This window comes from Tachypleus tridentatus, chromosome 8 (genome assembly GCF_004210375.1).
Source record: "Tachypleus tridentatus isolate NWPU-2018 chromosome 8, ASM421037v1, whole genome shotgun sequence".
Lineage (NCBI taxonomy): Eukaryota > Metazoa > Arthropoda > Merostomata > Xiphosura > Limulidae > Tachypleus > Tachypleus tridentatus.
Window position 1 is genome coordinate 95504306 of NC_134832.1, and position 20100 is coordinate 95524405.

At 36.1% G+C, this 20100-nt stretch overlaps 1 protein-coding gene across 8 annotated transcripts in view; it reads right to left on the minus strand.

Moving 5' to 3' along the window:
* Positions 1-20100, minus strand: part of LOC143222987 (ral GTPase-activating protein subunit beta) — a 152004-nt gene that overhangs the window by 117860 nt on the left and 14044 nt on the right. For 7 of the 8 annotated variants that reach the window (XM_076450310.1, XM_076450312.1, XM_076450305.1 and 4 more), the window contains exons 5-6: positions 19320-19553; positions 4084-4344 (exon numbers count right to left, since the gene is read on the minus strand). In XM_076450310.1, coding sequence (XP_076306425.1) covers positions 4084-4344; positions 19320-19553 — 495 coding nt within the window. Of the gene's footprint in view, positions 1-4083; positions 4345-18258; positions 18278-19319; positions 19554-20100 lie in introns of those variants that run through there. The other variant, XM_076450313.1, reaches the window with a different exon arrangement.

Here is a 20100-nt window from a genome sequence, read left to right on the forward strand (position 1 = left end):
TAGTAAAGACTCCCTAACTCTACTAGTAGGATAGTAGGACACTGGGGAGTCCTCAGGAACAATGCTCTGGAAACTCTGGAAACACTCACCAGCAACTTCTACAGGAAAGCAACAACAAAAAATAAACCTTAAAAGAAAAGCAATAAATGATATATGAGGCCAAGAGTTAAAAAAGAGCACATAATACTACATTAATATCCCTGTTAGATAATTGAAACCTAACAATGTTTAAACACAAGTACAACAGAAAACCCCATGATGCAGCATCCATTCTGTCAGGAAAATCCAGCTGATTCAAGACAATTGATCTACAACCAAATTCATCACCCTGATTTATTCAGTATAATGACCAACATGAATGAGCAGGATCCGCTTATGCTTTACTTATGCTGTCCACAAGTGGGAATCCAGCAATGTACAATTATACCACTTGGTCTAGCTCTAGGTGATTTTATGGAATGCTTTATTGCTGGAACAAGTAAGAATAAATCAGAGTTATGCTTACATGGACAAAGGAAGGTAACCAAAGACATAGCACAAAAAGAGGTAAGTATGCTTTGGAAATACTTTAACAGAGATGTCCAAATGGAAACTCTAAATTTTGCATTACATTTACATTACAGCATGTAAATAATTAGGCTTACTAATTACAGTTCGTAACTTTGTTAAAGAAATTAAATTTTCACTATAAACACAATGACCATTAAACTGAAAAATGTGCAAAATAGTAGTTCAAACATAAAATATGCATCAAAGCAGCCATAACAAAGTAGGCCATAAGTTCACTAGTAATATTAGATTGTATAAGCAATTCAGATTTAAAAGAAATTTCTAAACATAGTCAAGTGTAAATTTTCATAATACATTAACTTTGCAGCTGGAGCCATGAAGTTAATGCATTATGAAAGTTTACACTTTTCTAACAAAGATTTGAAAACAATTTATATTCCCAATACAAAGTGTATTTAAATAAACAGTAGATGTTTTACACATTTTACAAAAGAACAATATTCTACAGTCTGAGCTTTTATACCATCTGAAACCATCTAAAAGCAGAACTTCCCAACTGAGAATTTGTACACTTGACCACGAACAAAATTATAAAATTTCAATGACTTTTCAGGATAGATATATTGATTTTACAGGACCCCAAAACATTTATATAATATTACCTTATCAACAAGAAGCATACACTTTAAACAAATTGTTTTTTTCCAGTCTATTACTTGCATACCTATATCTATCTATACCTACTACATGCACGGATTATCCAAAATTCCAGTGAGATACAAAAATGTAGCTTTTTGATTCATGAAATGCAGTTATGTCATTCTAAAGCCATTACTGACTAGAACTACATCATGGTGTAGTAGATAACAGAACATTCTATCAGTATCTATCAGATTGAAAAATTATCCACAAGGGTGTTCATTAAAATTATTGTGTACTTAAATATTTTGTTATTACATGCTTAGTCACCATATTATGTATAAATAAGAACTAAGGCAGTAAAATGACTAATTATATACACAACTGTTTTCATAGCCACAACCACATTGTAAAATTAACACACTTTTCTGGAGAGTAAACAAACTGATGATAGATCATGAGAGTTTAAAATAACTTACCAAAGTAAAAATGTTATATTTGCTGATATTTAAATGTTTCTGAATAAAAAAATATTTGATGTAAGTATTTTAGTTTGACACAAGTTTTTCAGACTCTTGGTTGCATTAAAATTTTCCAGACTTTCCAGGACTTGTGTGAACCCTATCAAGTCTAGAGACTTTACAAAAATCTCACCCTACTCCATAATTATAAAATACTATATTTTACAGTTTTGATCATGTATTACTTTAAGCATCCATCCATTTATAGTAGGGTATTAAAACAGTTACACACTTTCTTTAAAAGTAAGACCATTCATTTAGTGAGCCTTACATAAACTTTACTTGAGATAATAATTTGCACTTTTACAAACAACTTATTAAAATTTGGAAAATATATCTATCTACACACACACAGATGAATTACATCTATGAAAAAAACAAAAACGAAATTAAAGTTGCTTTTGTGGGTGACAAAACTTTTAAATTTACGATTTAGATAATGGGATAACTACTGGAGCAGGTTTCAAGCAAAAATACTATAAACATCTCAGCCAACAAATGAAAGCAACTTGAATATACCATAAGTGACACCACAGAACATAAAATCTACAAATCATTAAACAAATTCAGGTTATCAATATTCCTTACTTATACATTTGGAATAACTGTATAACAATAGTAAAAGTGAAATAAAATTACATTCCCTCATGTAAAGTTGCATGTTCTCATGAATTTTTTTTATTTAATCCTTTCAATATGTTCATTTTCAATGACCATAGCTAAAGAAATACAGAAGAACCATGCATTTCCAATCAGGAAAACCAATGACATTCTTCAAACAAAGTTAAATTACTTTGAATGTGAGAATGTAATATTTTAATTCCTGTTGTACAGCACAAACCATTATCTTCTACTGATGCAAAACTAACAAGCAAGAATCAACAATGCACAACAAAAACTCTCAAGAAACCATGAAACCTGGATAAAATGGAATTTATTAAACAGCCATATATGTAAAGAAACCTCTATAGCTGAAAATGAAACAACAGTCCATGATGTGGAAAAAAACAGATACCAATGCATTACTAAAACAAGAATAACTACCACAAATTCCTAACCATTCTCTGAAAATCCAAATTATGTCACAAGCTACATCCTTCTCATAAAAAATTTAAAGAAGCCACTCTACTAAAAACAAATTTAAAGGTTAGTCACTTATATATTCTTTGAAAAATGTTAACAGAAACAAGATCATAGCTTCATCATTTATATAAGGTCTGAACAATATTAACAAAAACTTGTTTAAAGGTTAATAACTTATATAAACTTTGAAAAATGTTTATAAGCTATATTTCATTTTTAGAACACTTTGGTGGTATATTTTATTGTGATGTATAGAGTTTGGGGAGATAAAACAACAGACAAGTTATAAAGTTTTGCTGGAAAAAAGACATTTGAAATTTACTCAGGACATTTTGAAGATTATACAAATGAAATTTTTGAATTATCAGATGAAGAAAAATATTTTAATCTTAATGTGAAAAATCACTTTGCACTTGGAACAGTCCACACTTTTGAGTCCAAATATTCACAAAAGAATTTTTAGTGAAAGTACTTCATTAAAAATTCTGGTTTTTTGTCTACAAAAGATTCTTGATGCTTAATGAAAGCTTATAAATTTCATGAGAATACATAAAACTAACTGTAGTCATGAACTTGGCCAATTTGACCAAGTATGTAGCTAGAGTGTTAAGAGATTTACTTGTGATTTTTTGTGTATTCTTTGCTCACTGAAACAATTATGTAACCCTCAAACACACTAAGCACTTCCATGCTCATGAATGATAAGTATCATTACCCACTTTTTAAAATTGAAATTAAGACATCTTTATGTAGCTGTCACAAGGAAATAATATAACAAAACACCATTATCAGCAATAAAAAAAAAGTAACAAGAAACTAAAAATTTCCAGGTATCTAATTAATTACCTAGAGAGTATTTTTAAAATTATTCTTTTCAACCTTTAAATATAGCTTTATCAGGTGGTCCTTGAAAACTTGTAAATATTCAACTTTCTGTCACAAAGGATTGGCAAGTTGTTTTATATCATTTTACAACTTAGCTCATAACAAGCTAATTTTTACATGGCAGAATAGGTGGCCTAGCATATCATCTCACCATTTAGTTCACTTTAAAAATGGCATTAATTTTTTGAAGTATATTTTAGAAATAAACCACTGTTGATTGTATGTAAAATTATAAATTCTTTATAAAAGGATAATACAAACACTGGACAAAAGAGAATATTAACTGACATTAATGAAATTAATGGTTGTTCATTTTTGTAAAAATATTAATACTCCAATATGACTACAAGCTTTAAAATTTAAAATAAATAAAATTCATAATTACAATGCAAACTGACATTAACAATACAGCAACATATGCCATATAAATCCTTTTGCTTAGTACCTAAAAATGCATCAACCAATGTGGCTATTCCCTTCATAGCTTTCAGAAAAACTTGTGGTAAATGAGCTAAACATGGATGCTGACAAGGATCAATCACATTTTCACTAGTGAGAGCAAAGTGATAGAACTTGGTGGTCTGACTGATGATATCAGGTCGACACAGGTCTACTGGGTTACCCAATGTGTGAAGGAACCGAAACCATGCTTGAGCAATACATTCATTACTCATATCTACAGGCACAAGGTGACTGTCTTCCTCCTCTATATAAAAAACAAAAAAATTAATTAATTAATACATTAACAAATTATTACAATCAGCAAATGATATGGGAAATGTTTCAATTATGTACAATACTTAATCAACATACAGTGTTCATTCCTTTCCAGTATTTTAAAATAGCCTCTATCATACTATTTTACTATCTGTACATTAATTTTAAAAAATATAAAATAAAAATTTTACATTATTTTACTGAATAAACTTAATGACTATTCTGTTGTTATTTTTCAATAGACTTCAATATAAAGAAATTGGGAAAATTTTGTAATTCAAGTTTTGTTTATGCTCCTTTATTATTACAGCTAACTAAATTCAAAGAGACCATTTGTCCCAAGTCCTCGCCATGACAGAAAACTATTTAGTTATTACTGGTAAAATGCACTTCAACAGGTACTTGAAGATACTTGGATTACTGTTTGACATTTCTATGCATATTCTTTTATACAGTCACAAAGGTGGTGTTTAATACCCCCTAGATATGCAAATCAGGCATTTAACACATTAATATTGATATAAAATACATGATGTTTACACTATTGGTATTTTTAAATTACTCAGTTTGCTTTCAAGCTACGAATATGTAACATTTTATTGATCAAATAACTTAAATGGAAACTGCTATTCATTCCTACTACAGTACCATTTTGTAAATGCCATTATTTATTTTTAACAATAATTAATTAACAGTGTCATTTATGTTTGTGTGTTTTCTTATAGCAAAACCACATCAGGCTATCTGCTAAGCCCACCAAAGGGCATTGAACCCCTGATTTTAGCTTTGTAAATCCGTAGACTTACTGCTGTACTAGCAGGGAGCAGTGTCATGTAAACAAATAAATAATTGCTTTATAAGAAACACTTCTCAAATAAAATGATCAGCTTAATAAACTGTATATTAAAACATGTATGTAATAGATACATATATGATGAAACAAAATCTGCTTATGCAATACTATCCATATGTAGCAGGATGAAAATTTTCTAAGTTTCAAAATCCAGGGAAAGTTCCTTTTATGTCCTGGAATGTAGAATTCAAGCTCAGTAGTATTAGTGGTAAAAGTACTACTTCTGTTGAACAGTTTCTTGATGACAGTTAAAAGCATTTCACTTTTTTTTTAACACATTTTGAAAGTTTTGATTTTTTTTAATACTGATGAAGTGATTTGAGGAAACCTTTACCTTTCATATCCTGATTAAAAACTATTTTCAGTATTCACCAAATAAATGAAAGTTCAATCAATCAATCATATCCTCCCTGATTCTGAGGGTCAATAATTGTGATTCTTTTCATTGTTCTCTATTTGTAACTGCCTGTGCCAGATTTTTCAATCTTTTCATTCTATTTCCTATTATTATTGAATCATGCATGTCACCTGCCTCTCATTTTTTCCTTCAGTTTCAGAATTGTCTCTCAAATCTCATGGTTTTCCCAAAGCAGCATATCTTCAATTTCGTGCATATATTCACCAATTGACTTTGCACATTCCAATACCCTATTAGTTTTCTTTCTATGCAAGTTATCACTGATTCATTTTTAATATTAAATTTTAAATTTTCTGAGTGCCATTTCTGTTTATAAATAGAGGGTCCATGTTTTCAATTAGTAGAGTAAAACTAACCATAAATAACATTTTAATAGTCCCTTCTTCAGTTCAGTGAAAATCTCAATTCATCATCCACAATTCCTTGACAAAGGAACTTAATATTCTTGTATTCAGTCTAGAAAATAGGAATACCTAGATATAAAATGATATAGGAAATACTTAAGAACAGTTTTTAATCCTCTATTGTATTTGGCATCACAAAAAGATGATAGTAAAAGCCCCAAGAAAACATAAGTACAACATCAATTTCTCTTTGTTATGAAAAAGGTCTGAAACTTCCAGATCAAAACAAAACAAACAACTACATGCATGGCAGAAAACTTATACTAGGCCAGAGTAAACAAACACAAGGAAGCCCCCATAATAACCAGTCTGAAGACTAAAATTTTGAGAAAGAATAAAATGGGAATACGTAATATATGAACACATAACTATGTTTTTGATTTTGATTTTCCCTTTCCTTATTTTCATCTTTCAAAGCTCTACTCAAATAAGTGGTTGAGTCTAACAGTGCAAAATGCATATTTTTTCTTCATGTTCATTGGCCTTAAGATTTTGGCCAGCAGTGTATTAATTGGGGATCAAACATGATAAAAAATTGTGCAATCACATGGAGAATGTAAAACACATATCTATACATGAAAATGCCTATCAAGAAAGTGAGGACCATGCCACAAGGGTAGAGAAAGCAACCTGCAATAGTACAGAAAGTTTAATAGGATTGGTGGAGAATGTTCACAAGATCAGCAGACATTATTGCAAGATGTTAAAAATGTAGGGGGCTAAAAACTGGTGCTTGATTGATTGATTTAGTGTTTTATGGCACAAAGCAGCTAGGCTATCTGCACCAAATGTCCAGTAAAAAGGTAAAAATAAAGTAAATGTAGTAAAATACATAAAAGGAAATGAAGGTAAAACAAAACATTATTGAAAAACAGGAAAAGTATAAAACCAATGTTGACACCTAGTCTACAATGTTAAGAAAGAAAGCAGAGTAAAAGAAGCTGTAAAGTACTTATTCTAGCAAAATGGTAATGATCATAACCTGCCAAGAAGACTAACAGGTAAGTTCAAGAACTACCGTCAGTCACCTGAAGTTGGCCTTTCCAGTCCTGGTTCCAGGTTATGTGTCATAGCAGCCATTATCAAAATGTAAAAGAAAAAAGTTTTAAAAGACACATAGCAAAATTGTAATAATGAGTAGCCAAATGTCCAGTAAAAAAATAAAGTCAAGTAAATGGAGTAAAATTTGTAAAAGTAAATGAAGGTAAAAACAAAACAGCAATTAAAACAGAAAATGGCGTAAAAACCAATGTTGACATCCAGTCTACAAAGTTGTAAAGGATTACCTGCAGCAGAATGGTAATGATCACAACCCACCAGGAAGACTAACAGGTAAGTATAAGAACCACCGTCAGTCACATGAAGTTTGTCTTTCCAGTCCTGGTTCCAGGTTATGTGTCATTATGGCCAGTACTAAAAGGTAAAGTAATAAAAGTGTTAAATGACATGCAGCAAAAGTGTAATAACAACTACAAAGTTGTAAAGGACTTCCTGTAGCAGAATGGTAATGATCATAACCCGCCAGGAAGACTAACAGGTAAGTATAAGAATCACCGTCAGTCACCTGAAGTTGGTCTTTCCAGTCCTGGTTCCGGGTTATGTGTCATTATGGCCAGTACTAAAAGGTAAAGTAGTAAAAGTGTGAAATGACATGCAGCAAACGTGTAATAATAACTCGCCAGGATTACTAACGAGTAGTTCAAACGAATAGTTCAAACAACAGCATTAGTCACCTGAAGTTGGCCTTTCCCGTCCTGGTGTTGAGTTATTTAATGTTCTGGCCATTTTCCAATGTCAAATTAAACTAGAGAGAATAAAACTGTAAAAAAGGAACCACAATTAAAAAGGTGTAATGAATAAATATGCAACACTTAAATGAGATTAAAAAGATTAATGGCCATTAAAAAACTAAAAACATTATCAAGGTGGACAGTGTCACCATCAACAATAACACGGTCCAATGTTACAGATAAACCCTGGGAAAAAACATGTTTAAAATATCGCCGTCGTTGAGAATTGTAACGATGGCAAGAAAGTAAAATGTGGCTGATAGTGATTTGAGTGTTACACAAACTACATATTGGTGCATCAGTTCCAGATAAAAGAAAACGATGAGTTAAAAAACTGTGACCAATGCGTAGTCTAGTTAGAACAACTTCCTCCTTCCAAACTTTATGGAAGCTAGATGGCCAAAGTCCAATATAGAGTTTGATTTGAAAAAGCTTGTTGTTACGTTGCTCATTCCAAGTGGACTGCCAGCTGGCACGGAGCCGAGCCTTGAAACAAGACCATAGTCCATGTACGGAAAAGGCACAGTGGTGATAGTTCCAAAGCAGATAGATTTAGCTGCCATGTCTGCAAGCTCATTCCCACGAATACCAACATGGCCTGGTATCCAGAAAAACTGGATAGAAGTAGCTGTTAATGAGAAATGGGCCAGTCGGTTTTGAATATCAGTGAGAACAGGGTGTGAGCCAACGTGTAGCAATTTCAGGGCCAGTATAGAACTAAGCGAGTCAGTATAAATAGTGCAGTTGGAGTACTGCTCAGCTGCAATATGATCCAGGGCAAGAGATATGGCATACAGTTCAGCAGTGAACACAGAAGCTGTAGAGGGGATTCTGTGTGCAACTACCGAACCGCAGCAAACCATAGCAGAGCCTACTGAATTACCTGATTTGGAACCATCAGTATAAATGGGAATGGAATGATTGTTCAAAAGATGTTCATTAAATAAAAGACGGTACTTTCAATCTGGAGTATCTGCCTTTTTTATATGACTGAAAGAAAGGTCACATTTGGGAGCTGTAATAAGCCATGGTGGGATGGGCTGACCTGTGGAATCTGCAATGTTATCCAAGGACAGACCCAATTCATCCAATTGTGCCCGAATGCAAAGGCCAAATGGAGCAATGACAGATTGTCTGTTCTGAAAAAGTATGGCCCACCAAGGAAGGAAAACACATCTCCAGGTGGGATGCTTTGTTAAGGAACGAAGTTTCAAAGAATACTGTAAAGATAGTTGCAAATGGCGAAGGTGCAGAGAAGATTCATGAGATTCAACGTATAAGCTTTGAACTGGAGAGGTACGGAAAGCCCCAGTGCAGAGTCGAAGTCCTTGGTGATGAATGGGGTCCAGCATCTTTAAAGCCGAGGGTCTGGCAGAGCCATGGACCATTAATCCATAATCGAGTTTCGATCTAATAAGAGCATGATATACCTTTAACATTGAACAGCGATCTGCCCCCCAACTGGTAGAAGAGAGAGACATGGAGGATGTTCAGTGCTCTTGTGCATTTGACCCAAAGCTGCTTTAAGTGTGGTATAAAGGTCAGCTTACAGTCAAAGATAAGCTCCAAGAATTTGGTCTCCAGGACCACTGGCAGCGAAACTTCACCGATATGAAGTTCAGGATCAGGGCGAATACCCCGTTGACGGCAAAAGTGCATGCATACGGTTATAGAGAGAGAGAAATTAAAGCCGTTCGCCATAGTCCACTTCTGTAAACGATTTAGGGCAGTTTGTAGTTGCCGCTCAATATATCTCATGTTCGACGACTGACATGAGATGTGAAAGTCATCGACATACAGCCCATTGGCAATAGTGAGAGGGAGTTGTTCAGTGATGGCATTAATCTTTATACTGAAAAGTGTGACACTCAAAACACAGCCCTGATGGACTCAAAGTTCCTGTACAAAAGAATGGGAAAGTGTCGAACTCACACGAACTTGGAATATCCTGTCCATTAAAAAATTTTTAATAAACATGGGTAAATGGCCACGTAACCCATATGTATGGAGGTCTCGCAAAACGCCATACCTCCATGTTGTGTCGTAAGCCTTCTCTATGTCAAAGAATATTGATACAAGATGTTGGCGGTTGAGAAAGGCTTCTCTGATAGATGTTTCAAGACAAATTAGGTGGTCTGTGGTGGAGTGCTGTCGACGGAACCCACACTGGGTGGGCGAGAGGAGGTTGTTTGATTCGAGGAACCAAACAAGACGAGCATTAACCATCCTTTCTACTGTCTTACAGAGACAGCTCGTCAAAGCAATTGGACGGTAGTTTGAAGGAATCTTGGGATCTTTCGCTGGCTTAGAGAAAGGTAAAATAATAGCCTGGTGCCAGGCATCAGGAAAAACATTCTCCTTCCAGATCCGGTTGAAAACAATCAGAAGGACATCAAGAGAAGCAGGAGATAGTAGGTGCAGTATGTCATAATGAATATCATCAGGTCCAACAGACGTACTGGCAGACCGATGAAGGGCCATTTTTTAGTTCCAACAGGGTAAACGGACAATTATAGTCAAAGAAATAGTCAGTTCGAAAGGAAAGAGGTGATCGCTCTGCCCGAGTCTCGATGGCCAGGAAGGTGGAGGAACAAGCAGAAGTGCTAGATACCCAGCAAAAGCTTTCACCTGGAGTGTTAGCGATGTTCCGAACGTCAGTCACCTCCTGACCATCAGAGAGTAAGATCAAGAGGGGGACAGAATTGTAGTGCCCATTAACCTTTCGAATCCTGTCCCATATGATCTTGGAACTGGTGGTAGAAGATATGCTGGTTGTGAACTTAATCCAAGATTCCTTCTGGCTTTGACGTCTTACCCACCTTGCATGTGCACGGGCCTGTTGGAAAGTGACTCGATTTGAAAGTGTGGGATATCTACGAAAAGTATCCCAGGCCCGTTTTTGTGCCTTCCATGCTAAGTGGCAAGCAGGATTCCACCACGGACGAGGAAATCGTGGAAAATGTGTCAAGGTTTTAGGAATACACTGAGCAGCTGCTTGTATAATACAGCCAGTTACCGCTGCCACACAGTCGTCTATTGATGGCTGATTTACGATGGCAGGATCAAGTTCTGCGAGAGCAGTGAAAGTGGACCAGTCTGCCTGATCCAGATTCCACCGGGGCACGCGGGTAGGATGGCATCGACTACGGCCAGTCTCTCTCAAAAGGATAGGAAAATGATCACTGCCTAGTGGATTACTGTCAACCCTCCATGAAAAATGGAAGAATAATGAAGAGGAGCAAACAAAGAGATCAATAGCAGTAAAGGACTGATTAGGTGCATGAAAATAAGTGGAAGAACCAGTATTGAAAAGAGAAAGATTGTGATCAGAGAGCATACGCTCTACAGATCGACCCCTCACATCAATAACAGCACTTCCCCAGAGGGGATGATGTTCATTAAAATCCCACAGGATTAGAAATGGAGACGGCAACTGTTCAACGAGAGCATCAAGGTCTGATTGACCATATGTCTCTCCAGGGGACAGGTAGAGAGAACAAACAGTGATGGTGTAACCCAAGGAAACACGGATGGCTACGGCCTCCAAGGGTGTGTTGAGTGACAAAGACGGGGTGGGCACATGCTGATCAACCAACAGTGCCACCCCCTCCATGTACTCGACCATCACACAACCTGTCATTTCTGTACAGAGAAAACTGCCGAATGGAGACTGTATCAGCAGATTTGAGAAATGTTTCTTGTAAAGAAAGACAAACAGGATAGTAGGAAGCAATCAGTGTTTTGATATTATCCAAATTAGAACGTAAACCTCAACAGTTCCATTGTATCAAGGTGGCCATTTTTAAGAACGGGTAGGTGAAGTGGCTGGGGAACCCTTCTGTTTACGACCACGTCTTTTTTCTTTACTGTCCTTAGTCGGAGGAGATCTACCAACCTCCATGGATCCTGCCCTGGGTCGAGTGGGCAGGTCATTGATATTGGAAGGAGATTCCAGTGACTGAGGATGCGAACGAATGATTGTTTGCCTCTTGGGGTGGGAGAAAAAGATGTATCAGAAGAAATGCCTGTATTTGAAACTGAAGGATGTGGATCTTGAGGTTTGTTGGAACGTATGGGAGGAACAGAGATGGGTGTGGAAGTCGAGTCATCAACCTTTTAACCATGTAGGTCAAAAGGCTTTTCATTTGTTTTGAAAACGATTCTCTTGGAGGCACAGAGAGATCTGTCTGTACTCCCACTGTAGTTGTGAAATGAAGTGCAGCAGCATATGTCCAAGATGGAGTGGTGGGCAGCAATTTCTGGGCCTCAGGATAACTAATGTTATGTATCATTTTCAAATGCTGCATCTCTTTTTCCTCCAACCATTTTGGGCAAGAATGAAAGTAAGAGGGGTGAGAACCATTGCAGTTAACGCAATGTGGGTCCATATCACATTCATAGGCATCATGGTCCTTGCCCCCACAACAAGCACATGTCAGGGAACCACGACGTGATGTCTTTGAGTGGCCGAATCTCTGACATTGGAAACATCGGAGAGGGTTTGGAATGTATGGCTGAACCCTGCAAATGAGATAACCTGCCTTGATGGTGGCAGGTGCACGTGATGAAGTAAATGTCAAAACGAGGGTATTTGTTGGCAGTGTAACTCCATCTTTGCGAGTGGAGATGCGCCTCACTGCAGAAACGCCTTGAGAGGAGAGACCAGTATGAATCTCTGACTCGGGGACGTTCTGCAAATCCCTCTCAACAATAACAACTTGTGATGAATTCAAAATAGCATGAGGTGTAACCTCAATAGGTATATCCCCAATTGCCTTTGAATTCAAGAGGAGTTCACTGTGTTGGGATTTGGATGTTTCAACCAATATGTCTCCAGATCAAAGCTTCTTTACTGACTTTGGAGAGCCAGCAAGTCCCTCTAGTCCCTTCTGAATAAAAAAGGGGACAATTGCCCTAAAGATTTTTCCGAAAGAGAATGTAATATAAGAAAATGAGGTACGTGTGTTACAGATGTTGAAGATTACTGTTCAGAGTCTTCAAGACATGGTCGCTTACCCATTGACTGTTTTTTCACAATTTGATTTACATTTTTTGAAGGAGGATCCATAGGAAAAAAGAAAAATTTCGGTACCCACTGACCCCACCCACCATGGAGCCCTACAAGGGGTGGACTACAAAGTCATGCAAGGACAATGCAGCTACTCTAGGGTTTCGTGAGCATTATACCCAAACACCAGCACCAGGCACAATGTCCACAACACCCGTTGAGAACTTCCAACACTGGTACTTGGTTGACTCTCGCCCAAGTGGACCAGCCGATTAACCCAAGGGGGGACACCCAAAGGCTGCCCGTCTACAGGAATTCAAGGCCAAAGTGGTGTGTTAGGGTTGGACCCCTCAACCACCAGAATCCTCTCCTCCCTTTTACAGGTCGCCACGCACAGCAAACACGTGGGTGGATGTTTAGATCCCAGAGAAGGTTACCAGACAGAACAGAACCTTCCCTGGGAGGTCCCCTCACCACGTACAGGAATCCACACCGAGGGGAAAAACTGGTGCACTTTTGAAAAGTTCACCAATGCCTAGAGGGCAAATGAAGGTTGAGATAACTGTGGTGTAGAAGAGGTAGTATTGTTTCCAAAAGAAAGTGGTAAGATAAACAGTACTGAGTAAGACAATATCTATTATTAATGATTACTGGTTCAGAATTTTCCATGTCTGTTATTCCAGATATTGTTTCTCTTTACAGTCTGATATAACACTAACATTCAATTTCTTTTTTAAAGTTGTCTGTATGGTAGAAATGCTGTATTCATTTAAAAAAAATTAATTACCAAGATTAAGAAAAATGCAATGTCAATTTTAGTTTAAGTAAAAGCATGTAGATAAAGTCCAACTTCAGAAACCTGATAAATTATTTTAATAACTTTTTGTTTCATAATTACATGCACTTTCCCTTCATTTTATTTCATATGCAAAATTTTTATTGATATTAATTTATCTATAATATTCTATCATCTTCTAGATTAGAAATTTGTTTTTAATGGAAATCATATATTCAAAATTCAATGTTAACATAACAACAAAACAATACAGGCTAAAGAAAATTATGCTCATTTTACTGAGTTAAAAATTGTTCTTATGAAAAATAATCAACTGTGTTCATGTGAAAGTAGTACAATCAGTCAGTAAAAATGTTGGTTAGAAATTTTTGAAAACATATTCCTACTTGTAAATAACTGTCTAGTAATGTAAAAGAATTGCATAAAATTGTGTGAATTGAATGGAAGTTATAATTTTCCTATACTAAAAATGTATTTGTGATAAGTACTTCCCTCTACTTACAAGACTAGCTTTTCCCATTTTGTGCTGCTCTCTATACACAAACTTTTTAGAATGGATACCACAAATGTCCCATACCTCCCTAATAGAATAAAAAGTTCCAACATGTCTCTCATGCAAATCATCATCTGAAATCTCTCCACCAATACAAGAGCACTACTTTCACATAACATGAGACTCCCTGTATGTATCACAACAAAACCACCACTTTGAAGCTTCTCATAAGACATAAGCAGTAGAAGAATATAGTAAATAGGGTGAGAAATGTGAGTGGAGTGAAGTACTAATCAGAAGTATTTTTCAGTTTTCAAAAATTATAACTTCCAATAATGTATTTCTCCTTTCTCACAAAAATAACTAGAATCCCACATTGAAAAGGATGGACAGATGCAGATGGACGACCCCAAACTTGTGTGAGGACCTATATTGATCCACTCACTCAAGATCCGAAACCAGCCCATGGAGCATCACTATCTGCATTAGAGTAAGATAATGGTGCCCAATCAAAGAAGTAAACTTCACTGAGATGTCTCACTCTGGTGTATCATTGTATCCATATGTGGTACACCTCTTAGACTGGCAGAACACTACTATTCTATTCTGAACTAAATGGTTATAGCCACCAATATGAAATCCATCCAGTAGGATGCATTCACAGTCAATTACCCCAACAGATTGGAAATGGTAAGTAATAAGGACTCCCATACTCCACTGAAATAAAGAGGGGAAAAGAGTCTTGGAGAGTCCAGATGGACTGCTACAACTGAGACAATGCAATTAGTGATCACCAAACCCTATTTTAGAAAGCAAACCACACTGCTTTTTCAATCAAGACATAGCAAGAATAGGCAGCTATCCCTTTCTACTTTATCCATGCCATCGTGGGTGGTACACCCTGGAAATTGCCTAATTATAAGCATATATCACAAGATTATTGATCTTCCAGTGATCTTCTATGAGTGTGAATCAACAAAGCATACAGTGCAAATTGGTATAAAAGAAAGAATACCTAGTCAAGCACCATTTGCCACAGAATGGGACCCAAGATACAAAATTCAAGCAACAACCCCTGAGAGAAAAGGCAAGAAACAATAGATTTACCATGTGTCATAGCTGCACCTAAGTGAGAAGTATACCCACAAGTGGTAGTTGATACTCCAAGAATGCAGAAAATGTGATGCAATGGAGATAATGGAACTTCAAACTGCAGGATATCCCCTAAAGGCCCACTGAGATGAGAAGCACAGAAAAGTGAGGTGGAAGATGTGATGGAAGGTAACACAAAACAATGTATGTCAGGAGCAGGGAGGGGGGGAGAGGAGGAATAAGCCAACTGGAGTAAACAACAAACCAAATTGGTAAACATATAGGGAGAAAATTCCCTAGAGGAAGAGGGTTGATAGGAAAGGAACAGATGGGAACAGGAACCACTGAAAGAAGCCATGCAGGCAGTTTAATAACGAAAAGCACAGAATGGGTATAGAAATCTATCCAGATCAGGATGAGTGTAGAGATCAAAAATAGAGGGAAGAGAAATGAGCAAAAAGGAGTTACCTTCATGAGCTGCTGATCTCTGGATAAAAGATGAGGTATGTATTGTGGTACAATGACATTGATAGTGAATATAGCTGACCAATGCTACCCGCAGGCAAAGAGGAAAAGGAAATATGCCTTAAGGGATAGGTGAAACAAAGAACAAGTGTTAATTGGCTCACACGGATGTAAAAGAAAGGAAGGGAATGTAACATTAATGTCCCAATCCAAAAGTAAAGGATGCCTAGGTGGCAAAACATATCTGGAAAAAAATGGATCAAAAGGGTAAGAACGAGGGAAAGAAAGACCCTGGTGTAAAGAGAAAAACAGAAGATGTAGGATAGAGCTGCCTAACACAGATATCAAAGAGACTGAAAACCACTTCTCATAAAGCCATGAAATAAAATCAGAGACACCAGCAACCACTGTATGAGAAGCTGGAAGCTCTTTTGAGCCAGGACCCAGGTGCAAAAATGCTCCATTTTCACTAAGAAACAGCACAGATGAAGGAAGAATAGAATGAACTAGATGAAATACCACCCAACATGAGAAACTGGACATCCTCAACAGGAACCAGACAATAGTTAGACATGAAGATGGAAAATGTGATGTGTGTGATGCAGAAACAGCTAATGTGGTTGATGAAGGAGATTAGGGAATAAGGGGAAAGAGATGGGAGGGAGAAACCATAACTGTAATACATGAAGAAACCAAAGTTAAGCAGAACAGTAAGAAGCAATCAGAAGGACTGAACATGGAGTGAAATTAATGAGGGAGACTACCCAATGAAGAAATCAAATAAAAGGATGAATAAAAAGGGACTTGTAAGACCAATAATGATTGAAGGCATCTACAGCCGAAGCTTGAAGATGTGGAACTAAGATCCAAAACAAAGGTAACAACAAATGCACGGATATGAAAAGCACTCCACAGATCACAAAGCCACCAAAAACTAGGGGATGAAAAGACCACACTGTCAGTGAAATTGGTAAACCATCCTATGATGGACAAACTGAAGATAAGGACAAGAAGACACCAACATGGGAGTATGTAGGTAAGCATCAGATTCATCCAAAGACCTGGATAAAATCCCCATCAAAGGACAAAGCAGGATTTTATGGTGAAGCATGAGATTGAACATACTGATTGTGATGGAACAGGTCAATGATTGGCCTCCAGTTCCCAGACTTTTAGGGAACCACAAAGAGGCTGAAGTACCTCCCCCTCACACACAAACTCTGGAAGCAAGTGAGGTAGCTTGTTGTGTTGTACCACTTCAGATTGATGCTAGTGTGACAAAAAGTCCAAAGGAGGAAGAAAAGAAATAATCATGCTGAATAAGGGAGAAGGGTGAGAAAAAGTATGTCTAATCTATCTGACAGTACTCTGGAAACCCAAACAACAGGAATGAAAGGACTTCTCCAATGAACATAGGTTGTTAGATGAGCTCCTATCAGACCTGAACCTACCAGATAGTCACCAGAACCATTGTTGCCATATCACGCATCACTGGAAAAACAATGAACAGTGGCACTGCAGGAAGAAGGAACAATTAAGGGCTGGAAATGAGAAGGTCAGGCAACAGAAAATGGTGATGTGTTTGATCTTGACAGGAACAAATGAGCCTCCAAATGAAAAAGGGTGTATTGTTGTTGGACCAAAGCTACCCTTAACATCAAAGACTCCAAAATTGTCTCAAACACAAAATGACTCAAAAAAAGGCCCATCCATAGGTCCTGTAGATAAGGAGCCAAGAGAAGGGTCTGCAACAATATGTCAAAATGACCCAAAAGGTCCCAACAACAAAGAAAAAACATTTGCAAGGCAAAAGCCAAAGACAACAGGTGGGTATACATGGACCTGAAGAGGAAGAGGATATCAAGAAAACCCTTCTGGATTCCTTTTTGAAGAGCCTCAGAAAGGAGGTGGATCAAAGAGAGGTACCACAAAAGAGTAGTCAGGGTAAGATGGAAATACATGGCATCGGTAAGATGGATGGAGGCTTCAGAACCAGCACCCACAAAACAGGCAAAATTAAACCCAAACAATTGTGGTTCCAGATATACGAAGTCCACCCTATTATAAGAGAAAGCAAACCGATTGAAAGCCCACAGAGGATAAGACATACTGACAACATTACCCAGATTGGAGGCAAAACACTAAGTATAAACCTAAATATCAAGGAACAGAGCAAAAACTAAATATGCTGGAAAACAGAATCATGTTATCAGGAAGAACTTGGATTATAAAAAAGAGGAACAATAGACAAAACAACACATACCTGAGAAATAAATTATGAGAAAATTGACTAGGACTGAGCAGAATTCTCAGGTAGGGTTTGGGAATAAATGCCAATAAGTCCCCCCAAGGTTCAATGGTACCTGTGGCCTGAATTATGACATTAGTGGAATAAAAAAATATGTATTTTATGTGGTAACATTAACTTGTTGGTATCTTATATTCCAATGGGGAGAGGATGTAAAATGCTTGTTGCATGTGCTACAAAAAGTTTGCATAGAGAGGGCAGCACAAGACAGAAAAAGCTAATTTTATGAGCAGGAGTATTGTACCTGGATGTATAAAATTGCTGTTTTAAACTTACTGACATATAGAAACTACTTGGTGGTTGGTACAAATTCATTCACTTGCATACTGGCTTTGGATGGTTCAAGTTGTACCTTTTGAAGTGAAAAGTACAAACACATATTACACAGATTTTATGAATTGCTCAATTTAATTGGAGCTTTAATCATTTCAGACAAATCATGAAAGGTGTAGATGAAAAAATCATTTTTAATAAAATAAAAGTTAGCAATATAGAAGTCTATTGGTAAAAACAGTTCTGACCTCAGTTTCCCTTCTACCATCATGAGCTTGTAACGTGTTGCCCTTAAAGTTGTGTGTCTGTGGTTCTCAGGATCTATTCCTGTCCAAGTCAGTTACTTGTTAAGCATTACCATTATCTGCTACTTTGTAAATAAACATATTTATCTAAATTAAGATCTAAAAGCTTGGTTTAACCCACAATTACTCATCATATTCTTCTCTTCTCTTGGAAATCATTCCCTGTTCCTGGTTTAACTCTTGAGAAATAATTAGAAACAATGAAGGCATTAATGTACTCTTTAATTAAACTTCATCATTAGTAAAGATCTCTGCCACATACAGTGTTTATTAATGTGGGAATCTCTACTAAGAGAAAAAAGAGGTAGTACAAAACCATCACTTCACAGACACTTTTAAAAAACTAATTGCATATAAGTTATCTAAACATTCTTATTGACCTGCACTTTAACATATTTAAAAATTAATTCCAAAAAATATCCTACACCAAGATGTTTATTTTAAATTAGTCACTTCCCTTAACTTGATTTAACTATAAATATGGTAGTAAAATGGTTAGAATTAAAAATTTTACAGACATCCAGAGTTTTAGGACTCTTTGCTCCTTGATTAATTTGTAATCCCATTCTATGTATCTTCACAACAACATAACAAATGTTACTTAAAATTACAAAACCTTATTCTATACAAAAGGAAGTTTTTCATGATAATAACTATTCATATGAAATTACAATAAAACTGATGATACAACTTCATAGCATGTTATTGTCCTAACATTTAATTACTTTAAAGACAAGAATGATAGCATGTCAAACTTACGTAATTTCACCTGTGGGAAATCAGTTCCATACATAAATTGAAGAACTCGTGATGTAAGTGCAAGGCATGTATGGTTCCACTGATCTATCAAAGACACACGATGACGCCAGTTACAGCAAAGCTCTCTAAATGTTTTCCACAATGGTGGTGATGGGAAACAACGATGACAGGCCAAAAGCCAGATTTCAAACAATACACTAATTATCCTTTCACATAACTGGCTTCCTATATCATCTAATATAAAACATACACAGAGAAAGTATTAATTACATACACATTAAGAACAGTTGCACTTATAGAGAAGAAAACTATCTCTTACTTTAAAAATAAATTGAAGGAAAATAAATCAGTATTTTTCTTGAAAAATTAATATATACTAAAAGTGACCAAAATAAATCAATATACAGTATCTTACATAGTAACAGTTTTAAAATCCAGTACAATAAGGAGTGCATAAAAACAAACCTTTATGAATCCAATTTCTACAAAGGATGTGTGTGCTAACTTATATTTTACCAAACAAAAAATAAATATACTTCACTTTTAAAATGAAGGTAATGTATTAAAATCCTATGAAATATCAAACTACTTTTCTGTTAAATTAGCACTAAAACTGTAACTTGCATTGATGAATGAAATATATTCCTTCTGAACCAATACAAACCAAAATGGTAAATAACTAGTTGAACCAAGCAATTAATCTCAATTACACACAAAGATGGGTAGAAAAATGAGTAATTGTAACACCAAAAATGAAGGGCATTTATTTCCATGTGAAGCA